The sequence below is a fragment of the Notechis scutatus genome, chromosome 4, assembly GCF_049901735.1.
Source record: "Notechis scutatus isolate UNSWTSFEM ecotype Mainland chromosome 4, rNotScu1.2, whole genome shotgun sequence".
Taxonomy (NCBI): domain Eukaryota; kingdom Metazoa; phylum Chordata; class Lepidosauria; order Squamata; family Elapidae; genus Notechis; species Notechis scutatus.
In genome coordinates, this window is record NC_142012.1 from 113063012 (window position 1) to 113090169 (window position 27158).

A 27158-nucleotide genomic window follows, 5' to 3' on the forward strand; every position below is an offset into this window, starting at 1 on the left:
GGGGAAAAAGAAGAACGCGCGGTTGCTATAGAGACGCCCGTGCCAAAAGGCTGGCCAATGCGGTTCGGCGGAGAGGCGGAGCTCGTACCGTCAAGGCCGGCTATGGGAGAAGCTCCAAGATGGCGGCAATGTAAACAAGATCCGGCGGTAAGTCAGGCTGGTAATTTGAGTGGGGTTTTTTTTTTGGCGGCGGGGGGGAACAACTGGGTGGTTTCAAGGAACCAGAAAAGTAAGTTGCTTGGGCGGTTTGACTTGGATTTTGGGTCCAAGGCGTCTCGGTGGCAGACGCGGGTGTGCAATACGGGAAACATGAGCCCGGCCGACGGCGCCTTAAGGCGTTCCTTTCCCAACTCTGAAGCGTCTTTTGTGCCCGAGTTTCGTCCTCCCTCTCTCTTTTCACCCTGTTTTTCAGTTGTTTTTATTGACTGGTCGATGTGTTGGCCATCGTGAGGTGAGAGCAAAAGCCGCCAACGGTAGTCTGGGGGAAAAGGGAAATTGCGTTTAGGTTAGGCGGTGGTTGTGTTGCTGCTTTTGTGTAAAAGGAAACTAGAACGAGCTACACATCACCTCAGCTGCCACGGTCTCGGGGCTCCTTAGCATTTCATACTAACTGCAGAACATTTTGCGTAGATAAGTTGGTGAGGGATTTAAAGAGCGGGATAACCATGAACTGCAACACGGACATAGAGGGAGGTGCAATCCAGGTGCTGAATCATTTAACATCATAAATGTTTGCTGCAATATACGAAACGAGTCTGTGTGTATGGTGTGTGTATGACATACATACATACATACATACATACATACATGGGTGTAATACACAGACACACACACACATACATTAGTGTAAGATTGGTCAGTAATAGAAATAACTTATAAACAAAGTGTGTAATGGAAGAGAGTACGCTTAACATGGCTGTTTTATAATTTTGGATTAAGACCTGTTGCAGTGAATGACAAGGATGGTCTGGGAATAAAAGGAATGGTGATAAGCACGTTTACTTTTCTGTTTTGAAAACATTAAGATGTTTCTGATTATTTCCTTTTCAGATGGGCTATAATACTGCAATCCCATGAAATTAAATGTAGCAGATTAATTGATTGATGGGGGAAAGAAGTTTTAGCTATACTGATTCCATACGAGTATGTTTGCTCCAAAAACAGGATCATGTACCTGCTCTGTACTTAAGTGTAGTAATGCTGGATTAATATCTATGTAGGTTTGCCCCTATAATGAGATTTGAGGCAAAAAAGATAATATTCTTGTGTGAAGGAAGATAGGCATCTTTATATTCAGGTGTTGCTTTGCTGCTGAAATCTTTGTAGGATAATGTGGTCTTGTGTCATCTATTGTAATCTGTAGCTATCCTTTTGCATTCTATGTATTTTTGGATTAGAAATCTTGGGATTCTAAACTGGTAAACTTGATTTTTCTTCAATGAAGCATAAATAAGTGTATATTCAAGTTCTGTACCTAAATATAATCTATCGGATTCTTTTAATAATACAAATAAGTGGTGAATAGGAAAACAAAAAGGACAAAGGTAATTGTTTTGTATTGTTTCACTGTTTTAGGCATACTCAGAGTAAGGGACTATCAAAGTTCAGCAATACATAATTTTATATACATTTATCAAGTTTAGTAGAAATCAGTTGGGTTTTAGTTTATTCTTAGTAATGCTACACATGTGAGAAACGCTAACAATTAAAAATTCCATTCAGAAGTAGTATATATCAAGAATAAAATTAATGTGTTGTTTCATATTGTGGAACAGAGTAGGAAAGGATTTTGGAGCTTATCTAGTACTATCTCCTGCTCAATGCATCCCTAAAACATCCTGATAGGTGACTATCAAACCTCTGATGTGGAGATCTCTAGTCTTCTATCTATCTATCTAGACTGCACAATCTTATTTTATTAAAAATTATCAGAATTTGAATTTTCTAAAATAAAACCTAACAAATGGAGAGAAATGTTTATAATGTTGCTGTTATAAGTAACAAATATTCAATTGACTATCTGTTTTTGAAAGACTAACAAGAAAACCAAAATGTAGTAATAAGCAAACAGAAAAACATTACTGTAAAAAAAGGGATGATGAGTCATTCAAAGGAAAACTACACAAAATTTTAGAGAGTGTGGTATGGTATTTATTTACATAGCACCAATTTGAGAAAGTTAATAATGGTCCACAATAACAAATTAGGGCAATAAAAATAAAATATAACTGATAATTCATAAAACAAAAAAACTAGTTAAAAACAGTATAATGCCTCATCTGTAAGCACCTTCAGCACCTTAAATATTCAATCAACATCATGTAGAATAAATTATCCTTTGTTAATTTTACAATTTAGATTAAAATCTGTGCCAAGAGGGATGCTATTTTATAAAGGTTCCATAACTGAAAAATACTTCCTTCAATTTCACCAGATAACGGAGATGAATACAGTGGATAGCATGTTTTTTCTTGGAGAAAATGGTCATGATGGAACCCAGGTACCAAGCCAAGTTGAGCTTTAATGGTCTCAATCAACACATTGAACCTCATAAACTACAAGCAACCAATGCAATTTCTGCAATATTGGTAAAACATGAGTGAGATGGTTATCTTCTACTAGTATTTTGCACCTATGATTTTGAGTAGTTTTGCTATGTTGAGCCCATTGAGATCGTCTAGTTTGGTGGTGATATGGCATGGTTACTGTCACTGGACACTCAATCAAGATATGGCTACAACTGGAACAAATGCTGAAGCTCGATATAGGCCTATCTGGCCATATTCTGTGTCTGCCCAAAGAATTAGAGCTTCGCAGAAGGATAGCCCAGATATTTTTCAAGGAGAGTGCCATACCATTCAGAATTATAACTGAAACAGACTGAGTCCAAAATAGCTTTCTATGTTCATGGAACAATGCAAAATATTGAAATGACATATTCCATTCTGTATTTTTGTCATCTTCCATATTTTTGTACTGCACATATACACATAAATTGAAGAGGGACATCTAGAACACCTACAGAATGTTTTGTTTGAAAAACTGGTCAATCATAAATCTGTCTAGGGAAAATATGCAATTGCCAACTTTTATAAATGTAAAGACAATAGTCCACCTTGAACTTATTTATGTATAAAAACATTTCTGTACTATACCAAGTGCTTTAAAGTACATTTGAAGACTAAAATAAAATTTTGTTCTTCATAACTTGAGAATTTTCTCCTTTTAGAAATAGGAGACAGGCTTTTTCAGTGGTAGTGCTATTGAATTGGAAATTAGTCATCTTCTTCCAAGGAACTGTTAAAGACTTCTGAAAATATCAGCAAATATTTAGCATTTAATTAATTTATCTTTTCACTTTTCATTTTAAATATGTAAGCCATGTTGCCTTTTTCTTATTTATATTTTTTACTTTTATTATATTTTTATTCTTTTTCTTTCTATTGTAGTATACTAATTTATTCACAAGGTTGAACTTGGATAAATTTTGTATTGCACTGTGTGTTATCTTGTTAAATAAGCATAGAGAATATGCTGCACATTTATTCAATGATTTCAAATGCATCTGAGTTTGCACTTTCTTATACCTCCTCTTTTTTTAAAAAAAGTATATGATTCAAAATATTTATTGTTATAACTGCTAAAACATCAGTTCAAACAAATACTTACGTAATATTTAATTGACTTGAGCACATTGATAATTTTAAAAATAATTTGTAGGGATATTATTGGACATTAATGTTAATGTATTTTTCAGCTATTTAAATGAAGCACTGTTATTTTTGTAATTTGTTTTTTTTTCTCAATCCTTATATGGCTAATTTATTCTCATATTCAATTTCTAATAACGAACAAAAAACTAATTTCCAATAATGAATAAAAATGGAGGAGTGCAGTGCATTTAATAATTTTGCTGAGATTTCTTCATGATGGTAGTGAGTATTTGATCTTTTCATTTGTAGAGATGTGGAGTGGTCTGCTACCTCCTGGTGTGAATGAAGCTGACGTTGCTGTAAGTTCAGATGACGAAGAAACAGTGTCTCTTCCTGAGAGTATGTTAAATGAAAAGCAAGAAGAAAAGAAGTTCCTAGACAAACAGACTTGTGATCATGAGGAAAAAAATATGGCTGAAAACCAACTTCCTTCTGCAGAACAGGAATGTCTGGCATGCCTTCCTGGAGTTCCCTTAGATATGTGGAATGTAGGTTTGTTTACAACTCTGTATTCAATTGAACCTGAAATATTAGGTTATTCCTGTTGTGATATCTAGGCACGTAATCCTTCTGGCAAGAGTAAATTAAATATGTTTTGAATGAAATGTAATCTTTTTGAACTTTTCAGTTATAGAGAAGAAATATTTTAATAACATTGTTTGACAAACTTCTGTCTTAAAGTAAGATTGGAAGATGTTGTGATCAATTCCCTTTCACCAAATATGTAGGCACTTCAGTGCTTATATGCTGGGATATGTTTGATCTTCTTTGGGGTTTTCAAAATAGATTTTGTCTTTTGTTGCTATATGTGTTTCTCTGTAGTAATGTTATGGAATTTTAACTTGCTCATAAATGATTACTTACTATCTTCATTAAATGTATTTCACACTTGTTTGTTAGGGCTTGCATATTTTAAGAACGATTTTGAAGAAATGCTTCAGGTATCATCAGGATAGCATCTCTCCTATTCAATAAAACATACATACATACATACATACATACATACATACATACATACACACATATATATATATATATATATATATATATATATATATATATATATATATATATATTGCTTCCACATGAACTTGAAAGAGATGTAGCTGTTTTAGAGCTACCTTAACTTCAGAAACTCAGCTCCTTAGGATAGTGTGAAAGACTAATTACACATAGAAAAAAGTTCAAAAGTGGCAAGTTTCAAAAGTGGTATGTTCAGTAAGATAACTCTAAATGAAGATGTGGCTGTCTTTATTATTATAGACAGCTGCTGTATTCTCATTCCCATGTATTCTGAAGTGTTCCACAATCATAATGCTCAGTGATGTTATGTTTTTTAGAGGAGAAAATAGAATCCCATTGGCCATGCTTGCTTATATTAAACTTTTTGGATCTTAGCTTTTATTTAGAGTTTCAAAGTCAATGTCTAAAGAATGTTCCTACATAAGAAAGTGAAAAGTATCATTTAGTAATATCAGGATAATTCTTGAATATATGAGAACTGAATTGCGTATGTTCAGTGTATATTGTAATCATCTTCATTTACTGTTGTGTTATGAATATTTGTACTTTTTTGGTATTGTGGATCAATTAAAATAATTTTTTGTTTTATGTTACCCAATTTACAGTAATGAAACAAAAGTAAAAGAAATCATTTTTTTCTTTCAACAGAAATTTCAGAATCTGAAAAAGAAAAACCTTGACATGAAAAATCAAGAAAAATGTCAAAGAAATAAACGACAAAAGAGAAAACATTCCCCAAAAGGTGGTTTGTTTCCAGTTGTTAAAATGTAGGGAACACTACAATAAAGTTCCCAAATAACTTGGTGTTAGGATTAGGTAATTTTATAATTGCCTTATTGATTTTATGTTATTTCGTTGTTATCTAGTAGAAAAAAATATTTACTGTAGTCTAGTTCATATAAATATTTACCTAAATTCCAGGTGTTTATAGAAGCTTTGGCATTTTTTTCTAAACCACAGCCTACTTGCAGTAGAACAAATCATGAAGGAATTTATGAGCACTTTTTCTAAACTTTTTTTGATAAGGCTATAGAGAAGTCATTCATCATAGAAAATATTCACATGGATGAAATAGGTTTATGCATTTTTGTTCGTTTATTGTAATTTTTGCATGTGGTATTACAGGTGGATATCTTATGTTTTACTGTGGAAGTATGCTGAAAGAGAACAAATGTCAATTCTACACTGCAATTTTTTAAATTTTGATCTTTTTCACTGTTAATTATATCCCAGACATTCTTTTCTGAGTTTTAATGGTTGGACCATATAGAATTTTAAAAAGGACTCTTCCGTTGTGGCTTTTGAGTTAACATCTTATTTATATGCAGTGCTATGAATCTGGTAATCTAGTTATTCTACAGGCTGAGGCTGGCAAATCACTTAAGGTCAGGAGTTATGGGCTACAGTGGACTATGCAGTTTGGGTATTCACATATTTATATTGTATGCAAATTAGTCTGAACCTTTGTACTAGAAACTCATTAAGCTGATTTGTCTCTGTAATTATTATTCTGTTTTGGAATAATGCTACTTTTGGTAATATCCACACAATGCTTATACAGGAAGTTGTAGTTGTAGTAAGTGATTATGACTGAAAATATGTATCTTCAGTGGTTAATGACCTGTTTCCTGATAGTGTTCTTACCTTTAAAGGGTTTACTTCATTCACACACACCTTTCCCAGTTATGAAGTATTCTTTTGACTGTCTTTTATTTATTTAATATTTTTTTGCAATTTTATATGGCTAAGTAAATCTTATAAGGAGGCTTGATTAACTAAAGCACCAAAAATAACTTTTCTACAAATTATTTGGCTGTAGGTATAAAGGCAATGTATAATGAAACTGATTCTGCCATTCAGTCTGAACCTTCAAAACAAAACAACACCTACCTCTGGCTGTATCACTCCATCACTGTTTTGAAAACTTCAGCAATGTGAGAAATACTATAAAGTGTATTTCTCAGATTTCTATTATAGCTAAAGGTGGTCCCTCCACCACTAGCTTAATATCCACATACAGCTAAATATATTATTCTTCAGAGCATATAAGCTTTAATTCCCTCTGAACTTAGGTGTCAGTACACATTTGTGTTTATTGGTTTGGAAGTAGACTGTGTCTAAGGTGGGATTTAATTTTAAATTTTTGTTTTTCACTGTTAATTATATCTCAAACATCACTGATTTTATCATGTCTATTACTGCATCAGAATTAAGTCCTAAAACATTTGTATCAATTTGTGATAAATTTTTCATACTAAATTTTAGAGTTTGATATTTTTTTTAGGTAAAATGAAAAGCAGTGAAGAAATAACTGAAAGGTATTTGAAACTATGACACGATTATTTAAAATTTATTTTTACATAGTCAAAATTTTCCGCTTCTCTTCACTCTCTTTGAGTGATTCAGAAATCGCTGGATTTTTGTATAGAAGTGATCCTTTCAAGTAATATTACTTGAAAAAATATTACTTATGCCCATCTGCTAAATAATAGATATGGAGGGTTTTGTTTTCGTAAAATAAGTATATTCTTTTATGTCAAATATGCAAATGCAAATAAAATTGAATTGTATTACAGTCACAAAATAGAAGAAAATACAATTTCTGTAAAATACATATTCTTTACATAAGCCAATAATAAAATTATTAATTTAATGTACTGCAAATATGTTACATATTTATATATGTGACTTTTCTTGTGGTAGGATCTTGCCCAACTTTTTTTTTCTTTTTTCCTTTCTTTGTAGCCAAGAGTCTGTAAAAGAAAAACACTTCAAAGAGCTCACTCAATATTTTGGAATCAATGATAGGTTTAAACCACTGGAAAGCAAGGAAACTACTCAAAAGGTGATTGCTAGATTTTTTAAAAATTGATTTTAAGCTTGCGTTACAAAGTGTATATGTTGCCCATCTCAACATTAGGCATTAAGAATTAAAACATTAAAATTAATAGCAAACTATATAAAAAGGACCAATATGTAACTTAGGTAAGGTGGAATGTGATGTATATGCATGCCTATACATAGACATACAGAACCCATGTAACCCAGCAGCCATAAATTACTCATGCTGATTGGTATGGCCAAAGTAAAGCAAGAATAGGGGAAATAAGGTCCGTATATTGACAAAGTTGATCTTGTGCTCTCGTTTTGGACTAAGAATGAGAGTACAGTCTTCTGGTATTCCATGGTCAGTGATAGATGTCGGTATAAAATGTATATATTCATTTAAAGCTTTCATTTTCACACATCAATTGGAAAAACCTTTTGTTTTATGAATCAGTAAGAAAAAAGAAAAATCCCCACTTTCAGGTTAATTGTTTAAGAAAGACACAAGTAAAAGAAAAGAATGGTTAAGGAAAAAGAAAGACAAAATTACTCAGGTACCACTTCTTAATATGGTAAGGGTCATATTGGTTGCTGAAATTTAATTGGAAGACATAATTATTTTAATAAACTTATGGTTCAGAGCTACAACTGCACTGAAAAAAAATGTGGTTTACAAGTATTTGTCACGCTTAATGACCATTGGAAACTGGCATGTCTTTACGACAGTTGCAGTATTCCTGGATCATGTGATCATCTTTTGCAACCTTCCCAGCTGGCTTCTGACAAGCAAGTCAGTGGAGGAAACCAGATTCACTTGACAACCATGTGTTTCATTTAACAACTACAGTGATTTGGTTAACATCCATGGCAAAGAAAGTCAGACAATTTAATACAATTCACTTAACAACTCTTTTGCTTAGGAATGGAAATTCTGGTCCCACTTGCAGTTGATTTGTAAAAGCTAAAATAATTTCGGATTTGCTGCTGTATTTTTAAAGCTTATTCTTATTGTTTGATTTTAGAAACTAAAAGTGTATCCTTTTCCTACATCTGACAATTTATAGGTTTGAGTTCAATAATACAGTGAAATAAATGAGAGGTGCCATTTTGGAAATCATTTTCTTGATTAATATAAAAACTAAGAATTACAAAGATACAGTAATAATTTGGATTTTCCATGCAGTTTATACAGATATATCATATTTTGTTCAGGAAAAAATGGATGAATCAGATATTGAAATAAAATATTATTATGATACACCTAAGCTAGTTAACATTTTAAAATGCTGAATTTATTGAAAAAAAGTGAAAATAATACAAAAGTTTGTTCTTATACAACAGTTCTGTAACTATCAATAGGGCAGACTAGTCAAATTAGAAATCAAAACCCACTTATGGTCAGACTTGATTCCAACCTGGATGGAAGACATTCCAGGACTACTCATTAAGCTGTAACGTTGGCAAGAATATCCCAAAAAGAATATCGTAATTGCAAGCTACTTCAGTTTTTTTGACAAGAAAACTATATGGATTTGTCTTGATAATTAGCAGATTTTGAGCCCTACTCAGTCATTGCTTCCTTATCTACTTTTTTTCTTAATTTTTCTCATGTGATTTGCTATATATGAAAGTTACATATATGATGTTCATATTATTTTGGAATTGATAGATTTTTAGTACATTTTTGTAATGTTCAGTTAATATTCTAGGAGGACCATTCATTTTTTTCTCTCTTTTTGGTATGTTTTCTAGTCTGGCCTTGAAATCAGTATAGATAAATGTGTAGCTGAAGGCAATATTGCCCAAGCTGAGGAATTAAGTGATAGCTTAGCTACTCGAGAGGTAAGTTACAATTTTGTTATATTTTCAATATGGTAATTATATTATTAGACATAATTTACAATTGTTTTATGGAACAGCTTTTAAGTTATTATTGCTTGGGAATTGCGGGAGTTATTTGGGAAATCCTGTGGATATATTCTATTCTTAATTGTCTCTATTGCAATTTGTAGTGCAATGGAATAAATAAATAAATTGTGCCAGAACATGAGACAAGTTTTAAATGAATACTTGGATCCAATAGATATAAAGACATAGTTCTTGAATGGCCAAGTTGCTCTACTGATTATCCTCTAGATACTACTTCATGCTAGATTTTAATATGCTTAAATATTATAGGGACTGCTGGTATAAAATTGGGAAATGGCAATATATATTGAGCAGTATAAAGTGGAAAAAGGATTTTTTAGTATATCAAGATTATAAGTGTTCCATAATAATACAAAAGAATGAGGCCACTCTGATTAATTCTAAATGTTCACATTAAGAAATCCTCTTTACAATCTGATGTCATAGCCTACAAATAAATTAACATAACGTAATAGATTTTGCTCTTGTATCTAAATGGTAAATTATACTATATATTATGTATGGTTTATCAAATCTATATTTTCTATTAACTGTTTTACATGAGTTAATTAAAATAATTTCTCAATCTTAATTGAAAGACTGTATAAACTGGTAAGGGATAGTGCCAAGGTACAAAGTAAAAAGATACATCAATAGTCTGTGGCTATTATTTATTGAGCTATGATTAATTAATTGGATTGAAGAGGTGAAGAACTATATATTTGACCTGATTTAGGATAGCCTACCAGGTTTAATGAGAGAAAAACAGTCAATTATGTTATTTGGAAATAAAAAGTTTTATGATGAAATTGGCAACTAAGGGGAAAAGTTTGATATTGTTTATTTCCAGCCTTTTATCTAATTAATTATCAACTTTCATATAAAGTATAATGCAGGTAGTCCTCTGTTAATGACTATTCATTCAGTAGTTAACTATTGAAACAGTAATAAATGAATGAATGGTAATTATGACTTGTCCTTAGCATTCGGGCCATTGCAGCATCCCTGTAGTCACATGATTGCAATTTGCAACTTTCCCATCAGTATTCCACAAATACAGTCAATGGGGAAGCTGAGAGGTTTGCGTTGTGTGGGGTCATCGCATAATAATGACTTCTAGGACTACTAGCATTGCCATCACTAAATGAAGGGGTAACATGACATCATGCTTTATGATTGTTTCACTTAGTGGTGTCAGTTCTAGCCCAAATTCCTTTTGTTAACTGAGGAATAACAGCCCTTGTTTTGTATGACTTTTTGTATAATTAATATTTGAGGCACATTTATTATTTTCTTTTATTGATGGGATGAATAGACAGCAAGTACAGTTACTAATTGTTCTCTACTGAGAACTCTAAACAAGGTTTCAATTCCCTTTTTGAGATGCAATCATTTAACAAAGACTTTCCTTACTATTTTTGAAATTCTGAATTCTCAGAAATGTAATCAGTGGCCTGAATATTAGGTAACATTGTTTGCAGATTTCTATTCTTTTTTATTTCATATTCTTTAGATGACCAAATTCTAAAAAATAATAATAAAGGTTGACTACAAGTTACTAAGTGTCACTATTGCTTTTATGTATTTTCAACTAAAATAAATAAATTTCTTGATATAGTTGTTTTCTTTTGAATTTGATGAATGAATGTTTAGTAAGTAAGTATTCTGTAGAGATCGGGTACAGTTTTGATCACTGATATTTTCCTTTCTCAAAAAGCAGTAACAGGAACCCGCTGATAAAGCCTTTGCTTTGAGGCATGGATTCCAGAATGCTTTAAAATGTTTCCTTCTGTAATAAGTGAAACTAATTTTGATGTATAACATTTATAAGCCTGTGAAACAGATAGAGCAGCATGAGTATTTAAAGGGGAAATGAGGCCAAAAATAAAGAGATGGCTAAGAGAAGCTATGAAACATGCCCTGAAGAGCTAAGCAATGCTAAAATACAGCTGTCAGTGTACTATCATTATGTCACAGTGAGAACCAATTTTTATGGAATCAGATTGCCTGGGAATTGAAGAAATTATAAATAATATACATAATCCGAATAGAAACAGCAGATTGAAACACGAGTAACTTTATTTTACTATGCTACACTTGATGCAATTACATTTTAATATACCTGACAATCCTCTTTGCACTGTTATTGTTAATTTGATATAATAGTGTTAAGAAATGAATATTCAGAAGAGTTTGGGGTGCTTTTTTTTTAACAAGTGTGAACTTTTCTCTGAGGCATCAGGAATTATGAGAAATATTTTAATTTATTCCTAAGGTGAATATTGATAGAATAGTTTAGGATATTCTGTGTAAAAAACAATTTTTATTGTATGGGTGGTACATTTGTTATATTTCTGTGAATTGTCAACAAATAATGTTTACAAAATAGTCAGATAAATATCAGATTTGTTGATATTTTTGTTATCTGGGTATCTTTGTAAGATTTTGAGATACTGTAATAGTCAACTGTTTGATGAATATCTTCTTCAAAAGCTTTTGGGGAAAATACTATACAGCATAACAGTGTTTGCCAGTTTACCTGTGTTCATGGTCAGTAGTGCTCTTAATATATATTTTTCAAATAATTTTATTAAGTACTAAATTGTACAGAAGAAAGCTAATACAAACTACAAAAAATAAAGTAGAAAGAAAAAGTACAAAGTACAAAAAAGAAAATGAAAATGTAAAGAAAGAAAAAGAAAAAAGACTATAACAAAAAAGAAATAAAGTAACTTCCCTCTTCATCTCAACTAGTATAAACAATTTAAACAACATTTTCTCTTAAAATATAGGAAACCATCACTTTATCCCATATATCTGTTATCAATGGGCATATTCTTAAACCCTCCTCATTCAGCTTGGTCAACAAAAGCCTATTAATAAGTAATAACATCTGGTTTAACTTTGATCAAATAGACAAATGCTATATTCCTTCCCTTTTAACAATATTAATGTTTAATCAAATAATGTCATAACATGCTGGATATATCTTGGTTCAAAATTGTGTTGACAATTCCAGGGGATAGTAGAATAGATGATAAAGATTTGGGAGAAGTTTTAAAAATTGGTATCAAGATGTCAAGATTTGAAAATTGAAGTTAAACTGGCCATAGTAGCCCCAGTTGTTATCAGCACAGTGGGTGTCATATCCATAAATCTTAGAAAATTGACAACATTTCCATCTATCAGTTGCAAGATTCCACATTGCTTGGATCTGCTCATATACTGCGCTAATATATTATGGCATCCTAGATTCTGGGAAATAACTTGAAACATCTGAAAACCAACATCAATTAAAGAACTAGCAGCTGTGACTTCACATTATTGTGAGTATTAACCCTCAGTAAGCACTACCTTGAGGTGGTTGTGGGGCATTTGTATTCTGAGGAAGATGACAGCTAGAGATTCAGCTATAATGTACAGGTCTCATTAGAGGAGCCAAGCAAATAATGTCTCTCCCATAAGCAATATGGTAAGAAGTAATTTATACCAGAATAGTTGTCAATTGGGTCAATAAGGATTCTGCTGGATGTACCTGGATATCTGGGGACAAATGAACTACAGGATTCAGGACTGTTGGTTGTCGAACAAGGGCCAGCAGCTGTGGATTACTGGAAGAAAAGTTGTATACTCATCAAAACTATACAAAGAATTAACACAAAGAAATAGTGATCTGTTATTAACATTTTCAAGAAGTACTATCTGCCCACAAGCCAGAACTGGTGGGATTAATAGAAGTTATAGAAAATGAAGAAGCTCAAGTATTCTGGGACTTTAGAATTCAAACAGACTTGCCACATAACACCCCAAACTCAATTGTCAGTAAGAAAAATAAAAAGTCCATAAATTGGACATTGCAGTACCAAATTATACCAGAGTTGAAGACAGAAGTTAAAATTATGCCAAAAGAAAACAAAGATAATAGTAATAGGTGCCTTGGGTACAATCCCAAAAACTCTGGAGCACTACTTGAATATCATTGGTATTGACAAAATCACCATCAGCCCGTTGCCTATTGCAAAAGGTAGCTTTATATAGATCTTGTGACAGTATTTTTAACATCCATCAAACAACATCTACTTGTCACAGGTCCTTGGGAAGGACTCAATGAGTAGATAAAATGCCATTTTCAGTCTAAATACCTGGTTGACTGTGCAGCTAACCATAATAAGATTATGGCCTTTGGTGTGTTGTTAAAGTGGTGTCCTAGAAAGCTAGTCCTGCATTAACTATGAAAGCCAGCTGGACAACTTTGGGCAGGTCACCCTTCCATACCCCAATCTACCTTAAGGGTTGTTAAGAGTGGGTAAAATAGGAGCAGGAAGGAGTATTACGTATATTTGCTGCCTTGAGTTCCTTATAACATAATAAAGGCAGGATAAAAATCCAATAAACCTGTGGTGATCCCAGTGGTTATCAGCACACTGGGATCTTTGACAGCATTCAGAAAATCAGCACATTGACAAAATATCCATCTTGTCAATTACAACATATCACATTGCAGAGATCTGCACATACATCCACTACTACATTACACATCCTAGGTTGTTGGGAAGAACTTGATGTATCTGAAAATCAACATCAGTTAAAGAACTATAGCTGTAATATCACATTATTATAAACAACAACAACAATTTCATTTTTATACAGTTATTTCTTGCTTGTAGGCAAGACATTTCTTGGTGATATTCTAATGCACCACTGTTATTACTTTGTTATGCTGCTGCTTGTAATCAGTCTGTGCAATTGTCTTGCAGCAGCTAACCAGGTGGTCCACTGTTTCTTTAGCTTCTTTGCAGAGATGGTATTTTCTGTTGATGTCTTCTCCATTCTGGCTTTGTATACATTTGATCTTAATGCTTGCTCTTGTGCAGCCAAAATTAGCCTCATTGTTTTTTGCTTTGACTTTCCTGTTCTTAGCCATTGCCAGATCTTGTTGACTGATTTGCTTGCAGGTTCTTTTTTTTATTATTAAATGGCTGTGTAATATTTTGCTTTGCCATGCCTCTTCTCTATTCTTCATCTGGTCTTACTTTTAGACCATTTTCATCTCTTTGGTGTTCGGTAAGCCTTCATGATGTAGTAGCTTCAGTGCATCTTCTTCAAATATTCTTCCATTCCTTCCCCCGCCCTTAACCAACTATCTGGTTATTTGCTACCTTCCACACCCATTTTCATTACTGACCTTCTTAACTTCAGTGCGCTTGATGTTCTCAACCTGAAGATATTTAAAGTGATCTTCTTCATCCAAACTCTTGATATTATTTCTACAGGGCATCTTGATTCCTTCAGTGTTCACTATTTTCCCACCTATTGTTGGCTGGCACATTTGTCCAATTGAACAATTTGATCTTAAATCAGTGGTCATTTTGTTTTATAAGAACCTTTTTTGTCAATAGGGTATTTTTTTTACAATTTCTATTGATGGTCATTACTTGCTCTTATGCATCTCAGTTCAGTCATGACATATATTTTATTTGCTTTTTTTTGCATGGCATAGAATTTATCTGATTACAAGATTTTCTGAAGTAGTGGGAAACATAGCATAGGTGTTCAGCACTGCCAGAAGTGCTGGCTTAGCTGGTTGAAAAGATGGTCCCTCCTGGGAATGATCCACTTTCACTGGCCTTGGCCTTGTGCCAAGCTGGGTAGGGCACATTGACAAAACTGGACCTCTTCCAGGAAGGAAGATTTATAGGGATCGTGAAGGTGATCACTGAATTTCTTACGGAGTCAGGAGGGTTCATGTATGTTGTTGGCAAGTTTGGCTTTCGTGGAAATGACCTATTCAATATCAGTAATTGATTGTGCCAGAATTGTGGCAAGTATTGGGAGAAGCAGCAGAAGTAGCTTGCTGCAATGTAACAAAGAAAGAGACTCAGAGAAAGAATATCTGTAGTCTTGCTACAGATCATTTCTGCTTTTAAAGCAGTAAATTTGAGCCATGTTAATCTGGTGGCCATTCATTCATTATCAAGGCTTATATCTGCCCTATTATGTAGAATGTAAAAGTAAGATCAGCCTTGAGCCAATATTTAGAATGCTGAAAGCTGAATTAAGGCCCTAATTGTATTTGCAGCAACAGCATGGAAATATAACATTCCATTAGAAAAAGAGAGAGCAAAGTTGGGGCTTATGGCTAGCCACATTAAAGAAGCTGAGAGGTGAAAAAGTGAATGAAGCCCAAAGTATGTTAGCCTTGCTACTCCAGAAGAGCGTGAATCACCCTAGAGTTTAATGCAGTGGTAAATCTTATTTACTGGTTGCTCATAATAATAATAGAGAGCCTATCACAACACTCAAATATCCCCCCAAGGTATGGAACTGAGGTTGTAATATTCTGTGTTTGCAAAAATTCTAAAAGCATCAGAAAAAGCTGTGGAATCTCTGAAAAGCTTTAGAGCCAATCAGTTCAGTTTGTTGCTTTAAATCAGCTACCCACTTCAGTTTGTGAATCTCCTTCAGTGGAGTGGTATGATTGAGGCTTCCTTAAAGCAGATAACCCATTCAAGCCTTATATACCCCAAGTATTAGTTGCTGTTATATGGATGCCTTAAAAGTCAAGGGATATAAAAAACGAAATCAGTCTTGCAGATTTCTAAGATGAAAATTTTTGCTTGTGTGATGACATAAGTATAAGTAACCTGTAGGTTTGCTATATTTTTGCTTTTTGTGTTTTGGTTAAAAAAATAAATAACTATGTCTTGAAAAGAGAAAAAATAATTCTTATTTGATTGCCCATCGAGAAACTTGATAGGTTAATTCTTCTCATGTCTTCTCAGAAGTAAATTATATTGAGTATATCAGGGATTACTCTTAAGCAAATGACTACAGAATGACATCCTACATTACTTTAGTTGTTTTCTAAATACAAATAATACTATCAAAACTGTTCTAGATATCAGCCAGTGCTTTCTGGCATTTGATATGAATGATTTCACAATTATAATTATTGTTTGAATATGCTCTTTATTTTTGTTTGAAATAATTCAAATTGATTTGTGTATTCTATCATAATTCCTAATTTTTACATTCTTTCTGTTGACTTACTCACCTTGTTGATATATAAATAACTGTATGCTTGATAGCCATTTATGTTAAGTATCCTATCAACATTTAAACTGTTTCCCACTTTAAAAGAATCAATAATCAGGTTCTATTGCAGTATTTAATATGGAGCGCAATGTGGTAATTCATAGGTACAAGCCCACAGAAAGCTAATGATTTCCTCTCCTATGCATTATACCCTCTATCTGAAGTGTTTATGTAGAAGAATTTTGTGGCACATAATTTAATATAGAAAAAAATATTTAAATTTATATACCACAATTTCAGCAAAAATAATGCTTAAAAAAACAGTTTATGTAATATAGAGAAATATAGTTTATTAATATTTTAACTCTTCAAATATTTTTAAAAAATTAATGACAAAAACCATATATAACTTTCAAATTATTTATTATATTTGGAAAGAATTATGGACAAATACTGCACTGTATTGTTAATTATTCTGTTTTCTTAATCGAATCATTTTCCCTTGATCAGGGTGTTTTGCCTTAAACTTTACTATATGACAGGGGTTATCACCTATGATTGTATAGCATGTGCCCTCTTAATTATGTATATCTTTTTTAACAAACCTTTAAAAAAATCAAATGTTACAAGTCTAATTAAAGAGACAAAGCACAGTTTATACTGTAGATTTTTTCTGCAGTTCAATTAATCAGCATGTTTTCTCTTTTAATTAAAACCATTTTAGTAAATTAAAGCCCACAGCAAAACACATATATAATTTGTTTGTAATTAGCTCTTAATTGGTGGTAGTTGAAGCTTAGCACCCTTGGTTTCTTTCTTCATGATTGCCATTTTATTAGCAGCCAGTCATTAATTAATCTTTTTTTCTAATTAGCTTATAAAACTGTTGATGGCACATTATTGTAAATGTGATTTTAAGTTCAAAGCTTGTTAATAAGCTTTCTTTACTTAGAAGAACAGAGATAAAGAAATTGCTGAAAACAGTACTACAGTTTTTTTTTTTAAAAGCAGCCTTTCTTACAAGGGAACTGTAAAACATCTAACAGCTTATGGTTAATTTTTTATTTTTTTATGAATGGAAGAATTTACTTGCATTAAAATATTTTAATAAAAAGCAAAACTAAAATATGTGAACAGTATTGTATTTTTATATTTTAATATAAATATCCAGCAGTAGAATGTTATTTTCATACAATAAATAGCAGTAGCACACAACAAAGAGACTGGAGTATTTTGAAGTTGAACAAACAATTGGGAGATTATCATTTTCTCTTTCAAAATCAACTGAGATTCTTGTTTGCTTTATATATTTAATATACATCAGTAGTGGATAACATTCCATAACATAAAAGGGGGAAATCATTGCCAAAGGCTGAATCTGAAATAACTAGATTCATATTTGATGAGAAACTGTAATACAGTATTAAAAGGCTGTTTGGTTTCTCTGATAGACCACAGGATGCTTCAGGACCTGTTAGAATAGAGATGTTCTGCTAAAACCCCTTTGGGTTTAGCCTTTTATAGAACAGATCTTATATGACATTTTTGAATTTAGCTTTGAATGTTCCATCAAATTATTCTTATCCTAGAGTGTGTATATTACAATAGGTCTTTGAAATAAATCTTTATCTCTAACTGCCTGGCTGTTTCACTGTTTGTCTGTTGCTTTTTTTGAATTTGATACCACTAAGACCCACCAAGGTATTCAAAAAGTAAAATACAAATATTTATAAGGAAATATTTATAAGGTCAACCACAATTTTAAAAAGTTATGAGTCCACTAAAGACCAGCTTAAGCAAAATAGCATTGTATTACCCCTGGAAATAAGTCAGGATTATTATTTATTTACTATTATTTATTAAATTATAAATATAATTTATTTATTAAATTTATATACCACTTACCTCTCCAATAGACAACTCTGTGTACACAAATTTACAAAAGGAATGAGTTTTATGACTTTTACTTTATTGTAATAGTTAGTTTCCATACTTCCAGTGTCCTAATTTGGTTGACACATAAATGGTAATTCTAGAAGAGCATTTCTAGGGGATATCAAGGCCCATACAGCTCATGAATGTTCACCTTTAAACAGCCTCTCTGTCTGCCACGTAACATTTTAAACATTTTCACCAAACATATTAATAATTTTATAATGATTTCTGAAAGTTTCAGTTAAGTATCTTTGCAGCTGAATGAGATAATGTGTTTTTTTCTGCCTCAACTTTATTTACCATTTGAACTTCATCTGTTTCATAGCATTTTTTTTAAAAAGAAGGGGGCTTTATGATGCTGCTCAAGGAACACTAGAGAGGGATAGCTGAGGAAAGGAAAAAATTAAAAATTGGATAAAAAGTAAATGAATAATGTCATATTACTAAAAAGATGAGAGGCTAATTTGTGCCGACTTTTTGCTAATTTTGTTCAAGCCTTAAAATGAGGAGCTGTCACCCGTTCTGTGTAGCACTGATGACAGTGCCAATGATCCATGAAATAAGCTGCCGCTGGCTTTGTTCTGATAAGAATGAACAAATCTGCACAATGTACGGCTCCCTGAATCTCATTTTCATACTTGCATGCAGGCTAAAAGAAATAAGCTGTTTGCAGGCTTGATTAATCAGACATTTGAGGGGGTTTTGTCTCTTTGATCTCTTTCGTCTCCTAGGTAACTTGCTTGACATTAATGTTGAGCTTGAGTAAAGACAATAAGGAATTGTAGACCAAACTGATATAAAAATTAAAGACTTTAGCACTTTAAGTACTTCAGTAATGGTTCCGCTTTACTTTAGAAAACATCTGTTTTCATTTAATTAAAGAACAAAAGTGAATAGCATGAATATTTTATATAGAAACCTGTTATTTTACACATAGACACAAAACAACTTTAATATGATAATTGGTTCTTTTTTAAAAAAAAATACCTTCAAACTGTTTGGCAGAAAATGAAGATTTTAAAAATTGTCACCAGGTATTCTTGATAGCTATTTAGTTTTTCTTTGTGAAAAATAATGGATAGGAAATTTGTGCTCTTCTCTTTAAGCTGCTAGAGCAAGATTTCTGAAATGATTATCTTTGAACTTCAATATGAATGAATGCTTTTTGCCTCATGGAAAACTTACTTGATTAAAAAAGTTTTCCTCTTAAAAATGGTAATGAAGATGAATCACTATATCAACATTACTCTTTACATATTAAATACAACTTCACATATTAAACCTATAAAATTGACCGGATCTTTAAAAAAAATGTTGCAATGCGTTTGCTTGAGGTTATGCAGACGCTTTTACAAATCTTCCAAGTGGCTGTAAAGATGAATGCCTCAAGGGTCTAGCCAGGGCCCTGCTTTTCCAACCAGCTAAAGCCCTTATCTTAAATCCAAGCAAAGTACCATTAATCTTTTTGAAAGACCTTTTATGGCTTTTAATATATCCCAAATTAGAACATTTTACACCCTTGGTTCCTGAAATGTGGTGATAAAAAGCCTTTAGAGCTTAATTTTCTTTACTGCATGCTCTGACCAATTTGCAGTTCTTTGTGATAATGTTTAGACACCTTAATTAAAATGCAGCAAAATATTGGATGTACTATATGGAAAATGCTGATACTTTGACTACATAAGAAAGTGTTGTATATATTTTTATTCAAGTTTTATTGCTTCTTATAGCATTGCAGCTTGCTACATTATCTGATGACCTTTTTAAAAACAAATATAAAACCTATTGACCAAGATTTGGGGGGTCCTGTTAAAATGGGAAATGAAACTACATGCATGAGTGTATATGGAAGCATAAAATGTTAATTTCACTAAGGCATAGTCAGTTTTTTATTTTATGTGCTTTCTCTGCAATTAATTTTTTAAAAGTTACTTTTAATATTCTGTAATATCTTTTTACTTTCAATACAAATATCACTTTTATTTATTTATTAAATTATCAAAACATATTTTCCTTCTGTAACAGTATGTACCATTTTAAGCCCTTTTGAATCTATGATTTGGTAATTACACTGAGTTATTTTATTCCTAAGAAATCAAAACAAAAGATAGCAACACAAAGAATTTATATAAGCCTAATTGGTGATATTGAAAGACAGAAAAGCTGCACCTGTAGGGCCTCTATGTAAGTGCTTGGGTCTACATCACAATTAGGCTGTATTTGATATTATAAAATCTTTTCAGACAGTCTAATGGCAGAAATATGGGAATGTGGATATGAAATTTCAAAATATAATGTGCCCTGTGTAATAAGTCCTGTATATTTGGGTTAATGGTTAATACCATTACTATATGTGTAATTTTATGTTAGTATACTATACTTTTATCAAATAATAAGTATAATAAAAATCAGTGGACATAATTCTGGTTAGAGTACAGGTAGTCCTTGGCTTAGCTAACATTTGAATTTATAATGGACCAACCTGGGGCAGTACGTAACCCTCCAGATTCAAAACTCCAGTGGCCAGTTCCCCCTCCCACAGACACATGACTGCACTTAATGCTCTTGGCAGCCAAGTTGCATTTATAGCTGTTTGCAGCATCCCACAGTCACATAACCACATTTTACCTTGGTCTTGCCAAAAACCAGCATTTACTTTTGGTTTTCAGCAAAAGTGACCCTATAGCAAACCATTGTTTTGCTTAACGAATATAGCATGCACTTAAAGTCTGCTTCAAAAGTCATAAAATCAGATCAGTCATGTGGTGACCCAATTGATTATGATCATGATTACAACCATGAGGGGCACACTTCATTAAGGTCAGTGACGACCTATATAAACCAATTTTGTTGTCCATGAAGAAGAATTCCTTACTGGTATTGTAACATATATTTTATCTAACAAAAATAAAAGTAAGCTGCAAAATATATTTTTGGACAACAAACAAATGTAATCCTTTTCATCTGGGAGACTTATTTGATAAGCCATTTTTAAAAGATTTTACCTATTTGTAATTAGAAAATATGTTGGATGCAATTCATTAATTTATTAGTGATGCAGTTATATTTATCAAACCTCCACATACATTATTCAAAACAAAACAAAACACCCAATATTACTCTGCATAATATTTGAGGAAAGCCATTTGTAGAGCACTTCACTCCATTTGTATTGTTTTTGAAGACTTCAGGAAAAAGCATATGTGACATTTAATGTCCTTAGACTTCATGGTACTTATGCTAGATTTGTTGTGGAAACAATAAACATGAGTTCCCTGGTCTAAAATGAGTTTAATGATCCAGGTTAATGATACTGTATATTAAGCATTTCTCTCTGAATCAAAATTGCTCAGCTGATGCAGCCCTCTGGTGTTGGCAAAAGACTCTCAATCCTTTCCATTAAAGTTCATCATTCATTCCTTTCATAATAAGTGTTATTTTTGAGGTATAGGTAGTCCTCAACTTACAACAGTTCATGTCGACCATTTTTCATATTTATGACCATTGCAGTATCCCCATGGTCACCTGATCAAAACTCAGACACTTGGCAACTAATTAATATTTATGATGGTTGCAGTGTTGTAGGGTCATGTAAATCACCTTTTACAACCTTCTGACAAGCAAAGTCAATGGGAAACCAGATTCACTTAACAACCATGTTACCAACTTATCAAGTGTAGTGATTCACTTAACAACTGTAGCAAGAAAGCAAAGTTGTAAAATGGGGCAAAATTCACTTAACAAATGTTTCACAGCAAGAGAAATTTTGGGCTCAATTATAGTCATAAGTCAAGGACTACCTGTATTCATAAAATTGCAAGTCTATAGTATAGGAGCTATAGTATCTACAATATTAATTACAAAAATTTGAGAGAATGAGATTTATCAGTTAGTGAAGTTCCAGAATGAAATTACGGTTTTTATATAGTGTTAAATATATATATAGGAAGACAGTATGGAGTCCTCATAGAGAGACTAAGAAAAATGATTATATAGTCTCATCCTCCTAAATGTTTGGCATGGTTGCTTCTGGGATTCTCTCTGTAGAGCGCTAATGAAATAAAACTCCGCCAGGATTTGCTGTTCAGTAAAAGATACATTGGATAGGTAAGGAAATCCCTCAAGGCTGTTGCACAAAATCCTTGGGAGGATGGGATTACTTTGATTTGATAACACATTTTTTTCATGCACAGCCTTGAGATAAATAGACAGACAGACAGACTTGTCTTCTAATTGTAAAATAAATTATAGGTGGGGTTATTCTTGAGGAAAAGATTGCTTTTCTGCATTTGTATATGTACATGAATAGAAGTGAATATTTGTATAAAACACATGTATATTCATGCTAGCATGCACTATGTATACATATGTATATTGATGCTAGCATGTTTTCCCCTTTTCTCCTAACCAATCATATATGTTCCATTATGTATGTACATCTTCTGTAATGGCTTTTGTATATCCTTCCTCAAGTTCTCCATTGAACAATTTATGTTTCTATGCAAAAATATGAACCAAGAATAGCATGCTTATTTACTGTTTACATTAAGACTTAACAGCATGATTTGATGATAACTTTTGGTTCTTTTCTTGCTTGTCTATATTCCCTCCATACATTTTTTTATATTCTAACCTTTTGGTGTCTTTCAGTATTCCTCCTTTAGTATATCCAACTTAAGAAAGTCAGAAAATTCCAGTCATAGACCCATTTGTGCCCAGTTCCCAAGTATTATATGTATAAGCAAAACTCAAGGGACACTTTGATTTTAACAGATAAATTTGTACTATAAGGTCCACTTTGCCTTATTTTCAGTTGGAAGAAAACTTAATATATATATATAATAGCTTAATATATATATAATTTTAGTCAGCCTACCATGAGTATTGCTAGCTTCAATTTTACGCTTTTATGTTGTCTTTTAGATATACAATTCACATTTACTTCACAAAATCAGAACTGACCACACCATCCACTGAATATAAATAGTTAGTTTCCATGGTAGATACAGGACAAATTTGATCCATGCAACCATTCCCCAAGTATCTTTTTTAAAAAAAATGGTTTTGCTTTGCCTAATTTAATTTGTCTAACTTCTGTGGACTTACTTATATTCTTTTTTCTTAGCTTGGTGTGAAAATTGCAAAAGCTGTTGCTTGCCGAAATTTTGTGAAAGCTAAGCAAGATGTAGAGGTTATTCAAGAGGCCCGAAAAAAGAAGAAACTTGCATGGGGGTAAGTGGATATCTCTTTTTGCAGCTAGTTGATTATTAGACTTAAATGTTTTTCTTCTTCAGATTGAGCCATATTTGTTTAATTCTAAACTTGGCTTTTTCTTTGAATAGTTTATTTTGTGTGGGATTTTTAGTGCAACTGACACATTATTCAAATGTTTACACCAAGGGTCTTCAAACTTGGTAGCTTTAAGACTTGTGGACTTCAACTCCCAGAATTCTTTCTCCAGTCATGTTAGCTCATGAATTCTGGGAGTTGAAGTCCACAAGTCTTAAACTTCAAACTTGGTGTTTGAATACCCTTGGTTTACACTTTTCCTTTTTCATTGTTGAAATATTAAAAACTTAGTTACAATTTAGACATTGCTGCTAAATGAAATTTCTCTGAAAATTCCTGAAGAGTACTTCAGTGGAAACTGACATATGCTTGTATTTCTTTACAGTTTTGAAGCAAAGAAAAGATGGGAAACAAAAAGCAACATGGGATACATGTAATTAGTTTTGTCTAGAAAAGCTGAAAAATTGTAAAGCAGGGGGAAAGGTTTGTTAATATATATGATGCATAAATTATACATTTGTTTGTTTTAGTTTGTAATGTTTCTGTTGCTGAATGAGTCATTGAACAATTGGTTTCTCTTCCAAATGTTACTATATTTCAGGCCTGCTACCTTCAACCTTTTAACTTTTCTGTCTTTTTCATTACACAAACATTCAAGTTGTAAAGTGTTTTATCAAAAATTATTAACATTAAAAATATAACAGCTTTATTAACTTATTTTTAATATGAATAAATTGTCTTAATTTAAATTAAACAATATGTTAAAATTCCTGTTTCTTTAAATATTATTTATATAAAATTATTTATTTTCTGAAAACATCAAGTACATTTTTCAGTAATTTCTGAAGTATATTTCATTTAAATTTCTCTTATTTATTTATTTAGAGCACATGTAGCCACCTACCCTAAAATATCTGACCCTGGGTGGTGTAGTAATTAAATAAAAATTCAGAAAAACAACAGTATGTGCCACTAAAATAAATTAAAACCCTTAAATGGCTACCAGAATCTAGACCTCCCCCCACAGAAGGGGAGCTTGGCTTATCTTGAATCAAATGCTTGGACAAACAGCCATGTCTTAATTGCTTTCTGAAGTCCTGCAGGGCCAATTGTTTATTAGGTGGAAAATTGCTTGAAAAGTCAGGGGCTGCCACTGAGAAGGCAAGGCTTCTGGTTCTTATCAAGTAAGATGATATATTTCAAGGATAAGGAATATAAATCTAACAATAACTGATTGTTTTTGAAAACTTGGGTTAAACATTTTATAAAGAAATAGTAATTTTAAGGTTTATGGCAAGTCCTTGGTTTTTTGTACTAATATAGATATTTTTCTTGTTTGTAGCCTCAGGATGTGTGATTTCCTTCATCCTTTTCCGTAAAACATAATATTTTACAAAGATGAGTTTTCCATAAAGTAATGTGGAATTAACTATTATTAGTTATATTGACAGTTAAATACACAGCAAATTCTATAAATTATTGACCAAGCAGGTTTACTGCATAGTATCATAAATCTCTGAAGAATTACTGAAAGGGGAACAGGCTGTTGTAAAGAAAATAGGAAAAGTTTCCAACTTGAGTTACATTACAAGTGTACATAATGTTGCTAGAGTTAGATATTCAAAGACAAATGAATCTACATTTGAGTGTAAAACCTTATCAAAGTAGTTTTTAATACATCAACATATACAACAAATTTCAACATGTAGTTAGATTCTTTCCTTAGAGTTTAGAATTTCAACTAGTTTAAAGACAATATCAAAAAAAAAAAAAAAAAAAAATCTACGTTCTTCAAGAGCCAACAAAATAGAGTTGCCATCTTTTTCTTGCCATCAGTTTAGAACAGGAACTGGACACGTAAAGTCATTACTTATGTTTATTTTATGACAAGTGTTTTTGTGCTACAAGTACTCCTCAACTTACAATCATTTGTTTAGCAACCTTTCAAAATTAGAACACCACTGAAGAAAGGACTTATAATCAATCTTTGCAGATAATCAATCTTTATGACTGTTGCAGCAACAGTTCATATTCATATTGGCATTCATCATATTTTTGATCGCACTTCAGTGAAGTTCTATGATGAATGCCAATGGAAATATGAATATAGTTAACCTTTGAGTATGACAATTAAGAAACATCAACATTGCGAAGAACAAGATGGCTATGCATAAATGCTGTTGCTACTTTAGAACTAACTTTTCATTGTCCTAATTTGTTTTATTCAGCTGAGCATCAGAATAAGTGCAGAAAGCTTTCCTGTAATTCTGAATTGTTTACAGGATGGTGGTGAATAATGTTGGAAGCTAAATCAAATTGAGGACAATGTTTTTTGTTCTCCTTCAAACTTTGTATATACAAATAACAACTTTGTGTTGATTTGGCATTGCCAGTAGAACAATGAAATGGATGGTAAACTAAACAAACCAACAAACAAATAAAACACACATGCAGTGGGGAAATTTCAGTTTCCTTGAAACAGTAACAGGAATATTTTCATTAGTTCGTAACTGACAATACAATATAGCCTAAGGAAAATGTATGACTAGTGAAAATAATGATTATTTTTCCTTGCTTTCCCAAATGAGTTTCCTTATTTCTTCTTTGAAAAGAAAGATATGACAGAGAAATTGTAGATAAATCTTGTTCAATTTAATGATGTAATTTATGTAGTCAGTTTATATCTCATCCTGCTACTCTAGCAAATATATATATAAGAAAAAACCATTCTGGCACAGCAGTAGGCTAGCCTCAAATTTAAAACTGAAACAACTGTAAAAGTCTGACTCACAGACGAACACAATACAGAAGCCTGATGATGGCAGATGAGATTCTGCCGAAATGTTGCTACAACTTTAAAAGCACAACTATAATGACGTGGGAAAATACCTGAACAAAGCTGAATACCATATATATAAATACCCGCGAGAACTTAAGAAAACACACACACACACACAATAAAAACTAAAGGCATAAGCTAAAGAGTTGAAAACAAAATTAGCATTAATATTAACAAAGTCTTGCAAGAAAAATGAATCTATTAATGATGAGAACGTTGGGGAATAAATGCAACTCCTGAGAGAGTTGCCATCATCACCTAGAGACAATTAGGGAGATGGTCATCTCCCACATATTAGAAAAACAGTTCTCATCAGGAGACTTGAAAAAGTATCTCTTTCACCACACTCAGTTTGAGTTTCCAGTTTCCAGTTGAGATGAAATACTTGAGCTGGTAGAATCAAAAATGCAAACAGCAATTAAAAAAAGATGTTGATGATACAATAGATTCAAAATAGATTGTTCCTACCTAACACTTGCTGATATGAAATTATTTAGAAAAAAGCTCAGGTTTACCTAGTAGGTCCAAAACACCTTGGGTAAGGAATCAAAAGTTGACATGTCTAGGTTAGGTTACATAAAGCCATGCTG

At 32.3% G+C, this 27158-nt stretch overlaps 1 protein-coding gene across 5 annotated transcripts; it reads left to right on the plus strand.

The window, feature by feature from the left end:
• The first annotated feature begins 7 nt into the window (after nucleotides 1-7).
• On the plus strand, nucleotides 8-24496 carry FAM204A (family with sequence similarity 204 member A). 5 transcript variants are annotated; one of them, XM_087964457.1, is made up of 9 exons: nucleotides 48-147; nucleotides 2435-2588; nucleotides 3963-4201; nucleotides 5385-5478; nucleotides 7021-7054; nucleotides 7482-7581; nucleotides 9315-9404; nucleotides 23566-23672; nucleotides 24115-24496. In XM_087964457.1, exons 3-9 carry the CDS (start codon nucleotides 3965-3967, stop codon nucleotides 24164-24166), a joined length of 714 nt encoding a protein of 237 aa, XP_087820583.1. In that variant the 5' UTR covers nucleotides 48-147; nucleotides 2435-2588; nucleotides 3963-3964; the 3' UTR covers nucleotides 24167-24496. The 5 variants fall into 5 exon arrangements, with proteins under 5 accessions (XP_087820585.1, XP_087820583.1, XP_087820586.1 ...); XM_087964460.1 differs by lacking the exon at nucleotides 2435-2588 and adding an exon at nucleotides 3230-3292 and having other exon boundaries at nucleotides 107-147; nucleotides 3961-4201; XM_087964458.1 differs by lacking the exon at nucleotides 48-147 and adding an exon at nucleotides 3230-3292 and having other exon boundaries at nucleotides 2514-2588; nucleotides 3961-4201.
• Nucleotides 24497-27158: the final 2662 nt, after the last annotated feature.